General features: G+C 36.0%; 2 protein-coding genes across 2 annotated transcripts; both read right to left on the reverse strand.

The window, feature by feature from the left end:
* Nucleotides 1-3,284: 3,284 nt before the first annotated feature.
* Nucleotides 3,285-6,816, reverse strand: LOC117333689 (chondroitin proteoglycan 2-like). Its single transcript, XM_033893109.1, has 4 exons — nt 6,640-6,816; nt 5,855-6,002; nt 5,159-5,304; nt 3,285-3,666 (listed from the first exon to the last, which is right to left on the reverse strand). The coding sequence occupies exons 1-4, from the start codon at nt 6,692-6,694 to the stop codon at nt 3,548-3,550; spliced, it is 468 nt and encodes a 155-aa protein (XP_033749000.1). The 5' UTR covers nt 6,695-6,816; the 3' UTR covers nt 3,285-3,547.
* Nucleotides 6,817-9,315: 2,499 nt separating this feature from the next.
* Nucleotides 9,316-11,869, reverse strand: LOC117333021 (chitin-binding domain protein cbd-1-like). The gene is made up of 4 exons (XM_033892134.1): nt 11,726-11,869; nt 11,397-11,544; nt 10,385-10,530; nt 9,316-9,822 (listed from the first exon to the last, which is right to left on the reverse strand). Exons 1-4 carry the CDS (start codon nt 11,769-11,771, stop codon nt 9,737-9,739), a joined length of 426 nt encoding a protein of 141 aa, XP_033748025.1. The 5' UTR covers nt 11,772-11,869; the 3' UTR covers nt 9,316-9,736.
* Between the last annotated feature and the right edge of the window lie 11,293 nt (nt 11,870-23,162).

A 23,162-nucleotide genomic window follows, 5' to 3' on the forward strand; every position in this document is an offset into this window, starting at 1 on the left:
ATGTTAAATAGACCTTTACATACTGTTGTGTAGATTATCGTTATCAAGGCGTATAATAAAATGAAGCATTTAATATGACCGAGATGACATGGTCGGAGATCCAGACACGGTCGAGTGTCAGTTCAGACTCGTGACAAAGCGAGTATTGTCTTATTAAATCATTATCCGGTTAAAACCTATCATGAAGTATCCAAGACCACTAAAAATAAACAGCACATGGTCCGTTGGATTAAAAGCAATGATTTCATGCATCTTAATACATATACATTCGTGTTGACGTAATGTTTAATTTGTTATTCCAGTTTATCACCTTCATGTGAAACTCGCCTTCAATAAATTCAATACTAAGTGAACAGTCATGTTAGAGTACTAGTGTCTATATCAACTCCGTTACATGCATTCTGTCCTTAAATCTCCTCATTTTGTCTTTTCGGGTTTGAAATTTGGGTATTCTGGTAAAAACTTTTTGCATAGTTTATTATCCCCATTTCACTTTCAAAGAAGTATGTAGAGAATTAGGATACATTGTCTGGTAAGGATATAAGCTAAAATCACATAATTTCTACTACACTAGTAATGTTTCTTTTTTACCTTTTCTGATGACTTCATCCTCAACAGAATGTTACTAGGCCTATGTATACGACATACTTATTACATTTCGGCCATTCTATGTTAACTTTAACACTATCGAACCCTACATTTATAGCAGTAACTTTCGGATGTACCACATCTGTACAGTAAACAACAGTTGGATGATTTAATTGTGTAATCTAGAGTCAATGATTTATATAAGAGGTTTCGTTTTTCATGAGTAGGACCTGGTGATGTTTCGCTGGTTTCTTTTACATTTGTAAACAAATTAAAATATTTAACACTTTACGTTTGGTGTAGAGAGGAACCAAGATGGAGATAAAACAAACATTAAATGTAAAATGGTATAATCTCACTCAAAACAGTACATTGTATTGGTGGTAATCACAGTTAAAGGAGCAGCTAAGATTAGTGGAGTTTGTAGGGAAATACTCAATAATTGTTCCACACGGAGATATAGGTGACATATATAGGGACAGAATGGTTGAATACCCAACCTTAGAAACATGGCACGAAGGGAGAAGTCTTCGCCATTTTGTTGTATTAGATTCCGACACCAGCGACATGGTTGATTTACTGACACAGTATAAGGCAGTTGTTCTAATCACGATATTATATCTACACTATAAAACATATCAACGAGCAGTGAACACGCATATCTCCACACCAGGAACTAGAATACTTCTCAATGAGGAGGCACGGTGGTCAAGTGGTAGGACGCTAGGCTATGAGACCGAAGGGTCGCTAGTTAGAGTCCCGACAATGTGGTCTAGTGGTAGGACGCTAGGCTATGAGACCGAAGGGTCGCTAGTTAGAGTCCCGACAAATGGTAGGACGCTAGGCTATGTGACCGAAGGGTCGCTAGTTCGAGTCCCGACAAGTGGTAGGACGCTAGGCTATGTGACCGAAGGGTCACTAGTTCGAGTCCCGACAAGTGGTAGGACACAAGGCTATGTGACCGAAGGGTCGCTAGTTCGAGTCCCGACAAGGTGGTCTAGTGGTAGGACGCTAGACTATGAGACCGAAGGGTCGCTACATATGTATTTCACAAATCCCGGCAATGGCGCTGTTCACTCCTTTGTTTTAGTCGAACCAGCTGCAAATGAGCAAGTAGTAGGACAGTGCTAGGAAAGCCGTCTGTAAGTTGTTAGCGCCTAAATGGCAGTTCCAGCTGTAGGCTCCCCAGGGAGCTGAGAAAGACATGTTGCTAAAGGCCCAATAACCAGATATTAATTTGAGAGGCGACATTGTACTTGTGATATAGCAGCATACAAAACTCAATAACCAGATATTAATTTGAGAGGCGACATTGTACCTGTGATATAGTGGCATACAAAACTCAATAACCAGATACTAATTGGAGAGGCGACATTGTACCTGTGATATAGTGGCATACAAAACTCAATAACCAGATACTAATTGGAGAGGCGACATTGTACCTGTGATATAGCGGCATACAAAACTCAATAACCAGATACTAATTGGAGAGGCGACATTGTACCTGTGATATAGCAGCATACAAAACTCAATAACCAGATACTAATTGGAGAGGCGACATTGTACCTGTGATATAGCAGCATACAAAACTCCAAATTATTTATCATTATTATTATAATTATCATGATGTCGACAAAAAATACCTCTGATTGCCTTCTCCAACCGACATCTTTTGAACTCGTGTTTTGTTATTTTTAGCAAAGTAGAAGGCTACGATAGCCGAAAAACGAGTTGACAAATCAATGTTTTGTATACACAATTTGTTCGTACATATTTTATGTCAAAAACCTTCTATTGACTACAGAATTTTGACACAAAATGAGTAGCACACATTTGTGTACAGATAAGTCTACTGATCTTTAGTGATAGGGTTTTAATAAAAGATACTACGTAACTAGTTTGTGGACGAAAACGTGCCACTACTTACACTGTTTAGCAAGTCCGTTTTCGCTACCACATACAATGTAATACTTCAAGATCGTACAAATAGCTACAGTTTCCAGGATAAATTACAATGTGTACACTTTGACAGCGTTCTTGCAATCAATAATTTCATTGCTATGATACAGTAACGAAGAATGAAGTCGTCTTTATATTGATCTGCCATAGTGTCGTGTGTAGAACATGTTTTGGGGCCATTGTCTATTTTAACAATACCTAGACACGACATACATTGAAACACAACTATACAATTTTTAATTAAATGATATTTTATTCGTGAACATTAAATACGTGTCACTGTATCGATTTATCTTTGTGACCAATACAGAGATAAGCACAGATCACGTGGTACATACAAAGCATAAATACGTCATCCTGTTCTCTCGATCAAGTCACAAACACAGACCCTTGCAATGGTATGGGTACACTGAATCATCTTTCGTCATATCAATACTTTTACACTATAATGTTGTTACACGGCTTTCATTACCGATTCTCCTCTCAAACATATTAAACATGGATAACAGAGTGGTGAAATACGAAATCAAGCCAACTTAACATTTATTCAAGGAGCAAGGTCGATTCTGTATTTTATCGAATTATATGAGATATCTTATATAGCATATGATATATCTTATATATTATATGAGATATCTTATATCGCATATAAGATATCTTATTTAATTTTCTATATAAGATATCTTATATAGCATATGAGATATCTTATATAGTATATAAGATATCTGATACATTGCTTTCTGAAATACAAGATCGACATTGCTCCTTGAATAGATGTTAAGTTGGCTTGCCATAGAAATCACTTATATACGTCTTTATAGAAATCAATTCAAGAGGCATCATTGTCGGGTACAATATACTTTTTCTGTATGACAATTGCTATCCCTGTGGATCGCTGATTGCATTAATGACCGGTAAAAAAAATACGATATACTTTTCATGCATGACGTCTTGCTTTCTAACAATAATGAGAATCAAAATATATCACTATTTAATTTAATTATACAGTCACGTATTCGTCGATAGTCATGGCGAGATCAGTCGCTGGCAGAGTTCCACACGGCTTAGAAACATTAAATCGCCAATCACACACCTGTAATCCTTGGTTAAATACTAACCCTGTGAATAAAACAAAATTGTTATCGTATAAAACAGATAAAAAATGAAAACAAACAGTCAGCATAGAAACTCAAAGAAAAACATGACGCTGGAATGATTATAAAGAAATTCTGAACCGTCACAAGTTACGTGATTCGACATCCCGTGACAAGGTATTGTAACAATTGTACTTAATAAGATGGTGTGAAATACATTAGGTTTTTGACAGCAAAAACAACCAATTCAAGCAAAAGTTGAACAAAAATACAGGTTTACATGGGAAAACATGGAGAACAACACCAGACGTTCCTAAATCGTGAGCGTTTTCTGGATCTAGGTCAAATCTGGGTTCAGTCACATTCTCAGAATGAGGATTACGATGGAGACTACATACATGTACTATGTACATTGAAACTGGTCCATATCAAAATAATGCAAGAAATGAGCGTTTGTGTAAAGTTTGCCACTCTGGTGACATAGAAGATGAATATCACCTTCTCTTAATTTTTCCGAACTTTCAAGCCTTAAGATCAAGATGCATTAAGACTTATTATGTACTTGAAAAGACCATCAGTATTTAAGATGATCCAATTAATTAGTACAACAAACTTTAAAGATTTAACAATGTTATGTAGGTATGTATATGAAGCCACACAATTAAGGGAAAATTGATATAAAGTTTAATTATTTCACAGATTTGTCCATTCTCTATAGTACATTGTTACTTCACTGCTATACTGCAGTGACCGCAAATTTATTGTATTGTATTATATGTTATATGTACTGATGAGCTGTAAAACGTAAAGTCAATAAAATGAATGAATGAACTAAAGCACTAGGCATATCAACAAGCACCAAACACGTCTGAAATCAGACAAACCTGAAATGAGTCGAACACATGCTTACAAATATCTTACAAAATGCTTTTGGAAAGCGTTATTAAGCCGCCTTTCTGTATAAAATGCTGCTATGTCCTCAATATTCCCTAATGCGGGATAGCCGACCTTAAAAGGACACTATGGTTGATCAAACACCGAACTAAACAAATTCTTGTGACATAATTTTATGCAATAAATTGTGCGCTTCATACAACGATATATTTCCCTGTAAGGTAACTACAGGAGCCTTAACTCTGAGACATAAAGAATGCCCAAAGACGTGACTTTTTACCTGCAGGGCACACAGACTGTCCGAAGAAATTCTCTCTCGAAGTCGGGACTTTTGTTGACTCTTACATGTGGAACACAGAATCCTTTTTTCTTTCGGAATGTAATTATGGGAGAATTTCTGAAGAAGACTCAGATTCTTAACCTGCTTGACACAGATAATGTCTCAATAGCTTACCTTTTGGAGTATCACAGATAATTTAAAATAAAAAGAAACCTTCTCTCTCGAAGTCTTGCCTGCGAAACACAGAGATTGAACAAGGGGCTTTTTATGAGGGACACAGATGTAGAAAGACTCGGAACCTTACCTGTGGGACACAGAGATGTAGAAAGACTCTGAATCTTACCTGCGGGACACAATGAATGCCCGAAGAACTGCCCTCTGTTACAGGTATAGTATGACGTACACATCATGTCAATATCAGGGTAGGTTCCATCGTCAAGTGCTGAACACTCCCGGTACGTACCGCAAGGAGGTGGTACATTGAACGCACTGAAACAATTACACAGGGAGGTGGTACATTGAACGCACTGAAACAATTACACAGGTAGGTGGTACATTGAACGCACTGAAACAATTACACAGGGAGGTGGTACATTGAACGCACTGAAACAATTACACAGGTAGGTGGTACATTGAACGCACTGAAACAATTTCACAGGTAGGTTGTACATTGAACGCACTGAAACAATTACACAGGTAGGTGGTACATTGAACGCACTGAAACAATTACACAGGAAGGTGGTACATTGAACGCACTGAAACAATCAACGATGACGTAACAGCGTCGTATTACAATCGTGTGCATGGAATAATGCATATATACGGGTTTCCGTTGTAATGTTATTTTTTCATATTTTTTATTCAAAGGAAAGTTATAGGCACACACATGACCGTTGGAGTCAAATTTTAAACAAGGATGAAGTGAAAAATAACTGGTCATAGTCGCTTTAACGCACAGAGAAAAGAAACCATTAACGATTTGGTTCGTAAATCAATTCAGGAACAAATGTTGGGGGAAAATGGTTAAAACATGTCCTACTCATCACATGTGAATGTGTCCCTGTTGTACGCGGTCCTAGTTATACAAAACATAACTACAGCCGTCCCATTGTCACACTTGGTGTACGATCGACAACCCTGGTCGTACACGCCGTCCTGTTTACCGGTACAATTCAGAGACAACACAACTGTAAATAAACAACGCCCAATGTGAAACTTGCATCATGGTCTTGATTGTGAAAACATCAATATATTCATATTGTTTCACAAAGAAAAAAATAATTAAATCTTATGAAATTGACTAAACTAAATATCCCTAAGGAAAAATTATTAGGAAGATAATACAGTCACAAGGAAAATTATTGGTAAAAAATATCAAATGCCTCCATTGAAACGAACATTTAGTCATAAATGGCACAGACCAACATGGTGATTTGTTAAAAGATAATACATCGCCTCCAGCGTATATAGATTGTCCCTAAATACGTAGGATGACACCTATGGATTACGGAATAATAACGGCGCCGTAAAACCACCGCGTCTTTGGTGGTTGGTAATAAAGAACGCCAACAGTATGCAACGTTTGGTAAACATTTGTAACAGCCTTTTCTTGTTTTCAGTCCGTCATATATAATTTGACGGTGGTGTAGCACCATTTAACTGGGTTCAATCGCTAAATTGCCAAAGCAAGGCTATTTAAATATATAGGTTTTAGCGCTACTGGAAGCGAACGCTGGATACGAGTATTATATCTGGATTCCTCGATGTAAGTTTTTTTGTTTTTGTTTTTTTTTTTATCTTAAAAACAGAAATCTAAAGATTTACCTGGTACCAAAGTGACCAAACTCATACAAATCATAGATATATCCCTCGGTACCATGTTTCGTGTCAATTAACAAACCGTCGTCGTCTGGCTCAGCAATATATAATGATTATGTCTCGTGGCTGGTTATATTATTACCACGGTACATCCCGTCATTAACAGTAGCATTATTGTCCAAACATACGTAAGACCTTATCTTGTACCAGTAATCCGACTCTAGATATGGGTAGAGCGTTGAGACAATATCTGATGTGGTATAGCAGGTGTCAGTTAAGCAGATGTTGCATTTCACAGACATTTCTTCAAATCGAAATACTTCAAATTTTTACTGCACTCATTACTAAATTCACTCGCCGTTTAGGTTAAAACAAGAAATACTACTTCCCGACGTTCTCCATTACCAACTGTGTAATGCTGTACTTGGAGCAGCCTGGAACTGCCAGTGATGTGTCGCTGTCCCCATGGCTGCAATAACGAAGTCATAAATGGCGCTCTGTGGCCTTTACAGCCTTTTTCTTCAGCTTGAAACTATTTATCCTTATAACTAGACATAGAAGGCAATCAAATAGGTTCAATATAAACCAAACACGAATTTCCATAGTAGTCATGATTTAGGACCAATCCGTTAACAAAATGCATCCGTTTTCTCAATTTAATCCGTAATTCTGCTGACCTTGCCTTAAATTTTGGAAGACTAATCCGTAAAGTAAGCACAATCCTTTCCTTTATATGTAAATATTGATGAACAAAACCATCATATTGCTTATAAGCGGATGACATTGGGGAGTCTTTCTGACAATGAAGATACAAATTAGGGTGTTTTGGTTATTCAATATGACTAAAACCTCACAGCAAATCACGCCTCGATGCCGTTCGCCCAACTTTGCGAAATTCTCAGTTATTTTTGAACTAAACAGCGATATATGTGTTGTAATATAAATGTTAGCTATTTCTGACTTTGAACAACTTTATACTTGTCTCGGTCAGAGTGCACTTATAAATAAGTGATTTTGTAGCAGAAAGTGCATACCGACCTTCTGTGATCATCTTGATACGACCATTCCATATCGGGTACACGACAGTGTTAGAGTTCGGCACGTGGTGCCTGATTTGGCTGTATTGTTGTTATATAGATATAACGAAAGGAAAGTCCGGTCAGAGAATTGGTATGTGGTGTGGTTGGAGTTGTGATACAGACCTAACAATACCTATGTCCAGTCAGATAATTGGTATGTGGTGTGGTTGGAGTTGTGATACAGACCTAACAATACCTATGTCCAGTCAGATAATTGGTATGTGGTGTGGTTGGAGTTGTGATACAGACCTAACAATACCTATGTCCAGTCAGATAATTGGTATGTGGTGTGGTTGGAGTTGTGATACAGACCTAACAATACCTACATGTATGTCCAGTCAGATAATTGGTATGTGGTGTGGTTGGAGTTGTGATACAGACCTAACAATACCTATGTCCAGTCAGATAATTGGTATGTGGTGTGGTTGGAGTTGTGATACAGACCTAACGACACTTATGTCCAGTCAGATAATTGGTATGTGGTGTGGTTGGAGTTGTGATACAGACCTAACAATACATATGTCCAGTCAGATAATTGGTATGTGGTGTGGTTGGAGTTGTGATACAGACCTAACAATACCTATGTCCAGTCAGATAATTGGTATGTGATGAGGTTGGAGTTGTGATACAGACCTAACGACACTTATGTCCAGTCAGATAATTGGTATGTGGTGTGGTTGGAGTTGTGATACAGACCTAACGACACTTATGTCCAGTAAGATAATTGGTATGTGGTGTGGTTGGAGTTGTGATACAGACCTAACAATACATATGTCCAGTCAGATAATTGGTATGTGGTGTGGTTGGAGTTGTGATACAGACCTAACAATACCTATGTCCAGTCAGATAATTGGTATGTGGTATGGTTGGAGTTGTGATACAGACCTAACGACACTTATGTCAGATAATTGGTATGCGGTGTGGTTGGAGTTGTGATACAGACCTAACAATACCTATGTCCGGTCAGATAATTGGTATGCGGTGTGGTTGGAGTTGTGATACAGACCTAACAATACCTATGTCCAGTCAGATAATTGGTATGTGGTGTGGTTGGAGTTGTGATACAGAACTAACAATACAGATGTCCAGTCAGATAATTGGTATGTGGTGTGGTTGGAGTTGTGATACAGACCTAACAATACCTATGTCCAGTCAGATAATTGGTATGTGGTATGGTTGGAGTTGTGATACAGACCTAACAACACCTTTGTCCAGTCAGATAATTGGTATGTGGTGTGGTTGGAGTTGTGATACAGACCTAACAATACAGATGTCCAGTCAGATAATTGGTATGTGGTGTGGTTGGAGTTATGATACAGACCTAACGACACTTATGTCCAGTCAGAAAAAATATATGTTATGGTATGAACATTTGTTCTGTAAGCAGCCACTGGAGATACGAACATTGACCTAGTTGGATTGAATCAATTTTTTAATTTTACGTAGTTGTAAAAGTCATAACATCATAATGCTACATACATCTATAAAAGTGGCCAAACATCAGTTTAGTTATTCCATCCATACTGACACGAAATAGATTGTTTATTTTGCGTGTGGAACTCAGTGAGACACGTAGCATAATATACTAACAAAGCTAGGAGTTAAATAACATTTTATTTCAAATTAAAACAATAATAGTTTAATACAATTAGATTTTAATGTGTGAAGAAAACGTTCATGTTGATTGCATAATTTTATAAAGAGGAATTCGACACTAGTAAGGTTACAATAAGGATATTTACATAGATGAGATATTTGATTACGACAATTTTCTGATTTGGAATTAGCACCACAGGTTCAGGAGAATTTAGCCTGACGTCCCAGATACGTAAAATTTGACTTGGTATCACAGGTTAGGGAGAATTTAGCCTGACGTCCCAGATACGTAGAATTTGACTTGGTATCACAGGTTAAGGAGAATTTAGCCTGACGTCCCAGATACGTAAAATTTGACTTGGCACCACAGGTTAAGGAGAATTTAGCCTGATTCCACAGTTAAGTAGAATTTGACTCGGCACCACAGGTTAGGGAGAACTTGGTCGAATGCCACAGGGGCTGTGCACGTTCTGAAACCAGTCACAAACTTGTAAATCCTTGTTGAATATAAGACCTGGAAATCAATAAGGTAAAAAATTAATCTTTCAGGTGTTAACTTGTCTACAACTATATGAAAATGAATACATGTATTTTCAAATTGAATCTGCGACCATAACAGTGATAAACATGGCTGTAGTCATGGGCTTTACTGTTCCATCAATATTAAAACATAAAGTACAGAATGACACATTCTACGGCAACAGCAGCAAAAACTAATTATTATTTCAATCTTAAATTATCTTGTCCATTACTGCAAAAGTCTATAATATAACTACCGCTCAAAGTTGTTATTATACATAGTTTACAATGGCGACCTGTCTATAAAGGACACAGTGACCTTCACAGACAGGTTTGATTGTGGTGTGGGTTGAATACACCTTAAATAATTACCGCTCTACAACAAAAGTCTATATTTACCTGTAGGACACGGGTTATGGCCCATGAACCTTCCATTAGCGCATGTGAAGTAATACTGACAGTTCCGTTCAATATTTACCTGTAGGACACGGGTTATGGCCCATGAACCTTCCGTAAGCACATGTGAAGTAATACTGGCAGTTCCGTTCTATATTTACCTGTAGGACACGGGTTATGGCCCATGAACCTTCCGTAAGCACATGTGAAGTAATACTGGCAGTTCCGTTCAATATCCGGGTATTTCCCGTCGTCCTTACCATCACAGTCACGGTATGTACCACACGGCTCTTTAACATTTAGGGCACTGAGGAAATAAAGACGTTATACTGGGTATTACTGTATCGATATCTCCACACTATCTATCTTTTAATGTTCATTAAACGTGATGTCACTTTAATTACATTAGATAACCATAGTTACAATCAATGAATTAATTATAATATAGTCGTAAGATGTGATCAAATGGAACTTTTGCCTTATCTCTTAAAAAACATAGTACTTTTTCCCGATAAAGCATAAAACCTTGCTAGCCAGTCAGTATTTTAAACCACAATGCATCCGCGACATGACATATCAGTTGAAAGCCGCTATGAAATTGTAATTCTCTGTTGTTGTTGCATCATTTTAACTCAGCATCGTCCATATATTGCCTAAATAGTAAACATAACTTTAACAATAGGCCAACCATAAGCCAACCCAGGCCCAACACTGCCAGGATGTTTTATTTCCCGCTACGTTTTCAATACATTGTAACTATATGCATAGGTGACATATTCATAATACCAATCAATCACGGAATCGTTAGATTAACCAACCAGTTTTATCAGACTCCCATGGTAACCATACATATTGAGGCTGTGATGTATACTATCTATACGCCTCACCATCAGACAGTACTACCAAAGGCGATCACCTCCGGAGACATGACCTTTCTACTGTACTTGGCAGGTGATGTCGCCAACGAGTACATGTACATCTGTATACGATCAGTTTAAAACTCAACTATGATGTATTTAATCACATAGATTTGGGATATTTCCTATAACTTTCGCTTTCCGATATTGTTGCTGTATTTGAAGAATGTTACGTTATTTAACATTTTATGGGGGAAAAAAGGAAAAAAAAGGAAGAAATGACAGAACGATTTAGTAATGTTAGCGGGATACTTGCCTGTCACAACTACCCGTGTCAATATTAACTACTTCCGGTGGATGACACTCTACCGTCGCCGCAGTTCCCGATGTGCACCTGGTAAACACGTGACATCCAACTTCATACAATCCGTCATGGCGTCCTGTACAGTCAAACGACTCAGCAACTACAAAATCACATTCAAATAATTATGATTGAATAATTAAACGAGTCACCGACTATAAAATGAAATGTCAAGATAATACATAGCGAAAATTCGAGTGATTTGTAATTAAAATGTTATTTATATTACTCAACAACTTAAACTGTTATTTATATTACTCAACAACCAACTGCGGACTACATACCTGGAATGATGACCGATAAAAGAAGAAAAATCACACAGAAAGTCATGACTAAATAACAGATATGGTTTCTCTGTGGTGATGACTAAATGAATGGGACGAGAACACGACATTTATATGATGTTTACGATACACCAAACCCTGAGTAAATAACGAATTACTTAAACAAATACAACCGCCCATGTACAGAAGCTTGACAAGGCTGTTCACCAAAACAGCAAACAATTTATGACACTGAGTGCTGTTCAACTGTACATCATCCGTCCCTATGGTTAAAGTATTCTTACTAACAGTAACATTACCTACGAAACGTACGGGATTTATTTTAATATTATTACACCAAACGATGATTTAGACTCGATGTGTAATTAGGCGAACCCAATTTTATTTGTTTGTTGTTCATTGGATAATTTCAATGGGACATTGAATTTTTTATTAATTTAAATACATGCATCTTGCTTTAGGTGAAGGTTTACAAAGACTCGCTAATGTATTTAGACTGGTGAAGGTTTACAAAGACTCGCTAATGTATTTTGACTGGTGAAGGTTTACAAAGACTCGCTAATGTATTCTGGCTGGTGAAGGTTTACAAAGACTCACTGATGTATTTTGACTGGTGAAGGTTTACAAAGACTCGCTAATGTAATTTGGCTGGTGAAGGTTTACAAAGACTCACTGATGTAATTTGGCTGGTGAAGGTTTACACTCGCTAATGTAATTTGGCTGGTCAAGGTTTACAAAGACTAACTAATGTATTCTGGCTGGTGAAGGTTTACACAGACTCGCTAATGTATTTTTGCTGGTGAAGGTTTACAAAGACTCACTGATGTAATTTGGCTGGTGAAGGTTTACAAAGACTAACTAATGTATTCTGGCTGGTGACGGTTTACAAAGACCCGCTGATGTATTCTGGCTGGTGAAGGTTTACAAAGACTCGCTAATGTAATTTGGCTGGTGAAGGTTTACAAAGACTCACTGATGTAATTTGGCTGGTGAAGATTTACAAAGACTTGCTAATGTAATTTGGCTGGTGAAGGTTTACAAAGACTCACTGATGTAATTTGGCTGGTGAAGGTTTACAAAGACTCGCTAATGTAATTTGGCTGGTCAAGGTTTACAAAGACTAACTAATGTATTCTGGCTGGTGAAGGTTTACAAAGACTCGCTAATGTATTTTTGCTGGTGAAGGTTTACAAAGACTCGCTGATGTAATTTGGCTGGTCAAGGTTTACAAAGACTCGCTGATGTAATTTGGCTGGTGAAGGTTTACAAAGACTCGCTGATGTAATTTGGACTGTTGATAATATGAATAATATTTCAAAATACGAGTCTTAACATCTTTTTCTTCGTGCAATACTTTAATAACATTTTATTTTATAGTCCTGGATACCTAAAGGTGCTGTATTGTATTACATTATATTAGATTTGTTGGTCGTGAAATGTCTATCACCGGTACTAGTGCTGACTTGGGATACTAATCAGACTATTGTACTCCAAATCTTTATCAATATAATTACCAAACCTTTTTCAATACCACTGTTTCTATGATATCCAATTAATAATTCTCTATAAAAAGCATTTGTTCTTCGCGTGAGATTGAGTTTGGTTAATGAGTAACAACTCAATAATTCCTGTAGTTTTAGGAGCTTCCATTAATCTAAAGCAACGAATAATAGTTTAATGCTACACTTCATCATTATCTGTGTAAAGTGTAATAGTTTAATGTCACACTTCATCATTATCTGTGTAAAGTGTAATAGTTTAATGTCACACTTCATCATTATCTGTGTAAAGTGTAATAATTTAATGTCACACTTCATCATTATCTGTGTAAAGTGTAATAGTTTAATGTCACACTTCATCATTATCTGTGTAAAGTGTAATAGTTTAATGTCACACTTCATCATTATCTGTGTAAAGTGTAATAGTTTAATGTCACACTTCATCATTATCGGTGTAAAGTGTAATAGTTTAATGTCACACTTCATCATTATCTGTGTAAAGTGTAATAGTTTAATGTCACACTTCATCATTATCTGTGTAAAGTGTAATAGTTTAATGTCACACTTCATCAATATCTGTGTTAAGTGTAATAGTTTAATGTCACACTTCATCATTATCGGTGTAAAGTGTTGTAGTTTAATGTCACACTTCATCATTATCTGTGTAGAGTGTAATAGTGTAATGTCACACTTCATCATTATCTGTGTAAAGTGTAATAGTTTAATGTCATACTTCATCATTATCTGTGTAAAGTGTAATAGTTTAATGTCACACTTCATCATTATCTGTGTAAAGTGTAATAGTTTAATGTCACACTTCATCATTATCGGTGTAAAGTGTAATAGTTTAATGTCACACTTCATCATTATCTGTGTAAAGTGTAATAGTTTAATGTCACACTTCATCATTATCTGTGTAAAGTGTAATAGTTTAATGTCACACTTCATCATTATCTGTGTAAAGTGTAATAGTTTAATGTCACACTTCATCATTATCGGTGTAAAGTGTAATAGTTTAATGTCACACTTCATCATTATCTGTGTAAAGTGTAATAGTTTAATGTCACACTTCATCATTATCTGTGTAAAGTGTAATAGTGTAATGTCACACTTCATCATTATCTGTGTAAAGTGTAATAGTTTAATGTCACACTTCATCATTATCTGTGTAAAGTGTTATAGTTTAATGTCACACTTCATCATTATCTGTGTAAAGTGTAATGGTTTTATGTCACACTTCATCATTATCTGTGTAAAGTGTAATAGTTTAATGTCACACTTCATCATTATCTGTGTAAAATGTAATAGTTTACTGTCACACTTCATCATTATCTGTGTAAAGTGTCATAGTTTAATGTCACACTTCATCATTATCTGTGTAAAGTGTTGTAGTTTAATGTCAAACTTTACATTATCTGTGTAAAGTGTAATAGTTTAATGTCACACTTCATCATTATTTGTGTAGAGTGTAATAGTTTAATGTCACACTTCATCATTATCTGTGTAAAGTGTAATTGTTTAATGTCACACTTCATCATTATCTGTGTAAAGTGTAATAGTTTAATGTCACACTTCATCATTATTTGTGTAAAGTGTGATAGTTTAATGTCACACTTCATCATTATCTGTGTAAAGTGTAATGGTTTAATGTCACACTTCATCATTATCTGTGTAAAGTGTAATAGTTTAATGTCGCACTTCATCATTATCTGTGTAAAGTGTCTGTGTAATAGTTTAATGTCACACTTCATCATTATCTGTGTAAAGTGTAATAGTTTATTGTCACACTTCATCATTATCTGTGTAAAGTGTAATAGTTTAATGTCACACTTCATCATTATCTGTGTAAAGTGTAATAGTTTAATGTCACACTTCATCATTATCTGTGTAAAGTGTAATGATTTAATGTCACACTTCATCATTATCTGTGTAAAGTGTAATAGTTTAATGTCACACCTCATCATTATCTGTGTAAGTGTAATAGTTTAATGTCACACCTCATCATTATCTGTGTAAAGTGTAATAGTTTAATATCACAATTCATCATTATCTGTGTAAAGTGTAATAGTTTAATTCTACACTTCATCGTTATCTGTGTAAAGTGTAATAGTTTAATGCTACACTTCATCATTATCTGTGTAAAGTGTAATAGTTTAATGTCACACTTCATCATTATCTGTGTAAAGTGTAATAGTTTAATGTCACACTTCATCATTATCTGTGTAAAGTGTAATAGTTTAATGTCACACTTCATCATTATCTGTGTAAAGTGTAATAGTTTAATGCTACACTTCATCATTATCTGTGTAAAGTGTAATAGTTTAATGTCACACTTCATCATTATCTGTGTAAAGTGTAATAGTTTAATGTCACACTTCATCATTATCTGTGTAAAGTGTAATAGTTTAATGTCACACTTCATCATTATCTGTGTAAAGTGTAATAGTTTAATGTCACACTTCATCATTATCTGTGTAAAGTGTAATAGTTTAATGTCACACTTCATCATTATCTGTGTAAAGTGTAATAGTTTGATGTCACACTTCACCATCATCTGTGTAAAGTGTAATGGTTTAATGTCACACTTCATCATTATCTGTGTAAAGTGTAATAGTTCAATGTCACACTTCATCATTATCTGTGTAAAGTGTAATAGTTTAATGTCACACTTCGTCAATATCTGTGTAAAGTGTAATAGTTCAATGTGACATTCATCATTATCTGTGTAAAGTGTAATAGTTTAATGTCACACTTCATCATTATCTGTGTAAAGTGTAATAGTTTAATGTCACACTTCATCATTATCTGTGTAAAGTGTAATAGTTTAATGTCACACTTCATCATTATCTGTGTAAAGTGTAATAGTTTAATGTCACATTCCATCATTATCTGTGTAAAGTGTAATAGTTTAATGTCACACTTCATCATTATCTGTGTAAAGTGTAATAGTTTAATGTCACACTTCATCATTATCTGTGTAAAGTGTAATAGTTTAATGTCACACTTCATCATTATCTGTGTAGCAATAGTTTAATGTCAAACTTCATCATTATCTGTGTAAAGTGTAATAGTTTAATGTCACACTTCATCATTATCTGTGTAAAGTGTAATAGTTTAATGTCACACTTCATCATTATCTGTGTAAAGTGTAATGGTTTAATGTCACACTTCATCATCATCTGTGTAAAGTGTAATAGTTTAATGTCACACTTCATCATTATCTGTGTAAAGTGTAATAGTTTAATGTCACACTTCATCATTATCTGTGTAAAGTGTAATAGTTTGATGTGACACTTCATCATTATCTGTGTAAAGTGTTATAGTTTGATGTCACACTTCATCATCATCTGTGTAAAGTGTAATAGTTTAATGTCACACTTCATCATTATCTGTGTAAAGTGTAATAGTTTACTGTCACACTTCATCATTATCTGTGTAATAGTTTAATGTCACACTTCATCATTATCTGTGTAAAGTGTAATAGTTTAATGTCACACTTCATCATTATCTGTGTAAAGTGTAATAGTTTAATGTCACATTCATCATTATCTGTGTAAAGTGTAATAGTTTAATGTCACACTTCATCATTATCTGTGTAAAGTGTAATGGTTTAATGTCACACTTCATCATTATCTGTGTAAAGTGTAATGGTTTTAATGTCACACTTCATCATTATCTGTGTAGAGTGTAATAGTTTAATGTCACACTTCATCATTATCTGTGTAGAGTGTAATAGTTTAATGTCACACTTCATCATTATCTGTGTAAAGTGTAATGGTTTAATGTCACACTTCATCATTATCTGTGTAGAGTGTAATAGTTTAATGTCACACTTCATCATTATCTATGTAGAGTGTAACAGTTTAATGTCACACTTCATCATTATCTCTGTAAAGTGTAATAGTTTAATGTCACACTTCATCATTATCTGTGTAAAGTGTAATAGTTTAATGTCACACTTCATCATTATCTGTGTAAAGTGTAATAGTTTAATGTCACACTTCATCATTATCTATGTAGAGTGTAATGGTTTAATGTCACACTTCATCATTATCTGTGTAAAGTGTAATAGTTTAATGTCACACTTCATCATTATCTGTGTAAAGTGTAATAGTTTAATGTCACACTTCATCATTATCTATGTAGAGTGTAACAGTTTAATGTCACACTTCATCATTATCTGTGTAAAGTGTAATAGTTTAATGTCACACTTCATCATTATCTGTGTAAAGTGTAATGGTTTAATGTCACACTTCATCATTATCTGTGTAAGATTAACTTTATATTCAACGTGTTACTTGTTCATAATATAAAAAAAATATATCAATTCAAAAACGTAGGCAAACAACAGAACAGTCAATGACGTTTTTGGTTGTATTTTACTAACTGTCACATGACGTGGGTGTCTTATTCATGGTTTTCATTCATAGATTAAGAGTTTCATGAAAGACTATTAAAATAATTGAAAATTACCCTCATTAATATATGATTTAAGTATCTGCATGCGGTCACTACAAACCTTTCGGTCTGTGATTTGAACACATATCCTTTGAGAAGGCTATGATTTCTGACCCCAATCAGGGATGAGTCAGCGTAGGGTATCCACGGTTGATTGCCCTACTCTACTTACACGCTTCACTTAACCCTGGATAACCGACGATGATGAGGAGTGAAAGTTATTAAAATGATTAAATGCCTGCTAGACTGAATGGGTTGAACACAACATCCATATATTGTGATGTGATGTGATGTGATGTGATGTGATGTGATTCACATGATATTTCAGTAACTGTTCTGATATTATAAAATGACCCCTTTAGTTGACCCACTTCAGGTAAGCAAAGTATTAAAGCGATCTTAATGTGTTGTTACGACTAAAAAGTCTGCCAGCCAGCCAACCCCGAAATGGGGCCAACGAGACCACGTGCGTCCCTAGGTATGTCCACACAAGGCAAGACATATAAAACCAAAGGCATGCGGGGATACATCATCTGCGGCTTTCATGTCCCATATTCAGAGGATAAAATGGCAATCATTATGGCACATCCACGAGATGTTCTGATAACATTTTTGCGATATTTCCGATGATCTTTTTTGTTGACTATGTCCTCTTGTGCTGGCGAAGTTTTGAGTTTGAAGATTACACTACTGGTTAGACTGGTAGTCTTGTTATCAGTTAGCGGTGGTTCACTGCTCGTTTCCTATACCTTCAATATCATTTATTTGTATCAGTAATATTACAAGTGATGTCTGATTCACGGATGATACAATAAGAGTAACCTCCCTTCATCCAACATTTAATCAGCTCAAAATAAGATTACCTCTTTCTTTACACCTTTCTAACAGCATAACGTTCTGGTGACATACTGATAGGTGTTTTTGTGAAGGAATCTGCGACAAAAACTACAAAAGAATAAAACAAACTACACCATACGGTTGTTATGTCCTTCTAACGACGAAATTTAGGGGCAATATCCCCGTGTACATCCCCCTCAGCCAGGGGTTGCTAAAGTGTTACAACCGGGGACCGCGTTTGAAAACTAGGTCAGGTAAGAAAACATTACCTCATCGCTTCTTAATGATTTTTATTTCTCCTTTTTTTTTATCCGTTTTAGGCTAGTTTCTTAAATTGAGCTTAATAATCTTACCCCGAGGGTTGAGACCCCCCGTCTCACTCCCAAGGGGTTGAAAGATTATTTTTCTCCTACCCTGTTTACTCTCTTATATATGTAAAGTTGACGTTACATTAATGCAACGGAACGTTGACGTTATCCAATTTGTCGACGTGACGCCAGTGGATTGTTGCCACGACGTCATACAATTGTTGCAAAGAGCACGCGTAGCTTGTCTCAGCCTAGGGTGAGATAAGAAAATCTCATACCGGTAAAATTGCGGATATCTCTGTCTAGGCTAAGAGAAAGGAAATCTCACCCCGGCTAAGTTGCAGATATCCCTGTTCAGGATAAGAGAAAGGGGAATCTCAACCCTCGGGGTATGGTTCTTAGGCTGCCAAATACTCTGTAAGTCTCGTGTTTGGAAATTTAAGAACCTTCCCCATCTCGGGTTGAGATTCAGGGGTGAATGATTATAAGGTATGGTAATTGTACGTTTTCGTGTCAACTTTTGATAGTTTAGACAAAGATTGTTAATATCTCTCTGCCTCGTTTTTACTACTTATAAACCATTTTCTGTTTCTTTGTGTTTAAAAAATTGTATACATCTCTGTCCTTTTTTTCCTTAAATCTCAGATTTTGCCGACGATCGATTTCCACAAATTATTTTACATAATGATTGGCCCCTTCTCACTCTTTCTCCGCTACATCACTCTATCTTTGTTCTCTTCTCTCACATCACTCTGTCTTTGTTCTCTTCTCTCACATAAATCTGATCTTTTCGGCATTGTCTCTGTGGCCATACCTGACCATCCAATCATCTCACCACTCTCTTTACGGCATTGTCTCGGTGACCATACCTGACCATCCAATCATCTCGCCTCTCTCTTTACGACACTGTCTCTGTGGCCATACCTGACCATCCAATCATCTCGCCTCTCTCTTTACGACACTGTCTCTGTGGCCATACCTGACCATCCAATCATCTCACTACTCTCTTTACGGCATTGTCTCTGTGGCCATACCTGACCATCCAATCATCTCACCTCTCTCTTTACGGCAATGTCTCTGTGGCCATACCTGACCATCCAATCATCTCACTACTCTCTTTACGGCATTGTCTCTGTGGCCATACCTGACCATCCAATCATCTCACCTCTCTCTTTACGGCAATGTCTCTGTGGCCATACCTGACCATCCAATCATCTCACCTCTCTCTTTACGACACTGTCTCTGTGGCCATACCTGACCATCCAATCATCTCACCTCTCTCTTTACGACACTGTCTCTGTGGCCATACCTGACCATCCAATCATCTCACCACTCTCTTTACGGCATTGTCTCTGTGGCCATACCTGACCATCCAATAATCGCACTACTCTCTCTACCACATTGTCTCTGTGGCCATACCTGACTATCCAATCATCTCGCCTCTCTCTTTACGGCATGGTCTCTGTGGCCATACCTGACCATCCAATCATCTCGCCTCTCTCTTTACGGCATTGTCTCTGTGGCCATACCTGACCATCCAATCATCTCACCACTCTCGTTACGGCATTGTGTCTGTGGCCATACCTGACCATCCAATCATCTCACAACTCTATTTACGGCATTGTCTCTGTAGCCATACCTGATCATCCAATCATCTCGCCTCTCTCTTTTCGGCATTGTCTCTGTGGCCATACCTGACCATCCAATCATCTCACAACTCTATTTACGGCATTGTCTCTGTGGCCATACCTGATCATCCAATCATCTCACTACTCTCTTTACGGCATTGTCTATCCATCCAACCATCATCCTTATAATATAACCGAGTACCGCCGTCTGCTGGTGATCCAGAGAGATAACACCAAGAAGTGGCAATTATCATTTGACTTGTCATCCCTACGAAAGTGTTTACACGGAATGAACGGGATAACCTTGATCATTTGTTATCGATGTATCTAGATGTTTCGCCCTCTTTAGTACAGTTCATAAATTAATGACGATTCGAACAGCAAATGAAGGATTGGAATCGCATTGTTCAGCATTACTTTATCATATTCCAACAGCACCTGTGTGTGTATCGACAGCCAACATAATGATCTGGTTATGGAGACATGTAAATAGATCAGTTCAATATTTACCATAAGCACGGATACTTGTAGTTCTAGACAAATAAAAGAGCTGATGCTCACCCATTATTTAACTACACCACGATAAAAGACCATTGCGTACTTGCCTTCCATTTGAACAATTTGGTATTTACAGAACAATGTAAAGACCTGGTCCTATCCTCCTTGTATCAAGGGTCTCGATGTAAATCTATAGGGTTTTCATACATGTTGTCCCCGCTTTATTTTGAGCTAGAACTATTGTTGGTATTATGTCGGTATTACCTGTTGTTTTACGTATACGACGACCACCACGTGACCTTATTATACTGATGTTAACCCGGTTATATTACCAGGTATGTCTTAACACATCAACATTTACCTGATATCTCCTAAGTCAGAAATGATCCTGTACACTGTATGTGACCTAGATTTATGAGGCGGGTATCCTTGATGAAGAAGAAAATACCAACTCTTCCTCATCATCCGGTCTTATTCTCCTCGTACTTTTTCAGGAATCTCTATACAAATCTTATTTTTGTATAATCAATGTTTAGTTTGAATCTTGACTTCGTTATTATGCCAGTCATTTTTGTTGTTTTAAGGTATAACGTCTTCTTAATCTAAACATAAATTTGGTAAAGTGTGAACTAATTTTCTGTACAATCAGCATTTTATCACGTCAGTAATGTTAGCTATGGAAGCTGTCTTTCAGCAACATATATTTAAGACTATAAATATATGAAATGAAGCAACTGCGGTATTTCGACACAGTATTGTAGTAAATTTGGTCTTTGAACAAATCATTATATTTTTTCGGATCTTTATCTCAACTCGGGCGAGATTAGTAATGACAGTAAAAATATGCCTTGTGGTACTATTTTCTCCATTATTCCCACATTGTTCATCATACAACTGGTCGGTATAGTGTTATCAGATAGATAGTGCATGCTGTTGGAACCTGTAACATAGTAGAATAGATAATTAATGTAGATATGCTTCCAATATACACGACATTGAGTTATAATGTCCGTTAGAGGCATGTCTGGCTATTTAATTACCAACTGTTTTACGCTCTATCGATAACTAACTACATTATACTATAATATCAATAAACGCACACCTACATTTCATGTAAAATTGAAAAACTTCAAACATTTCCTATCAGTTTAAAACCCATTTGTTACTAAATGGATATTTGTTTTTCTAACAGGATGTTAATATGATTATTCATAGCACACTATTGATTAATTGATGATTGACACATGGCCTGGTTTTTTACCTCATTGTTTTGTTAATGAATACAATACCCTAACTATTAACGATTGTTATTAATTCCTACTCGATAACTTTTAACAATTTCTATTAATTCCTCGGTAACCCTTAACAATTTCTATTAATTCCTCGGTTACCTTTAACAATTGTCATTAATTCCTCGGTTACCTTTAACAATTTCCATTAATTCCTCGGTAACATTTAACAATTGTCTTTAATTCCTCGGTAACATTTAACAATTGTCATTAATCCATCGGTAACCTTTAACAATTGTCATTAATTCCTCGGTAAACTTTAACAATTGTCATTAATTCCTCGGTAACCTTTAACAATTGTCATTAATCCATCGGTAACCTTTAACAATTGTCATTAATTCCTCGGTAACCTTTAACAATTGTCATTAATTCCTCGGTAACCTTTAACAATTGATATTAATTCCTCGGTAACCTTTAACAATTGTCATTAATTCCTCGGTAACCTTTAACAATTGTCATTAATTCCTCGGTAACCTTTAACAATTGATATTAATCCATCAGTAACCTTTAACAATTGTCATTAATTCCTCGGTAACCTTTAACAATTGTCATTAATCCATCGGTAACCTTTAACAATTGCCATTAATCCATCGGTAACCTTTTTACAATTGATATTAATTCCTCGGTAACCTTTTTACAATTGATATTAATTCCTCGGTAACCTTTAACAATTGTCATAAATTACTCGGTAACCTTTAACAATTGTCATTAATCCATCGGTTACCTTTAACAATTGCCATTAATTCCTCGGTAACCTTTAACAATTGTCATTAATTCCTCGGTAACCTTTAACAATTGTCATTAATTCCTCGGTAACATTTAACAATTGTCATTAATTCCTCGGTAACCTTTAACAATTGTCATTAATTCCTCAGTAACATTTAACAATTGTCATTAATTCCTCAGTAACATTTAACAAT

Source organism: Pecten maximus, chromosome 8 (assembly GCF_902652985.1).
Source record: "Pecten maximus chromosome 8, xPecMax1.1, whole genome shotgun sequence".
Taxonomy (NCBI): domain Eukaryota; kingdom Metazoa; phylum Mollusca; class Bivalvia; order Pectinida; family Pectinidae; genus Pecten; species Pecten maximus.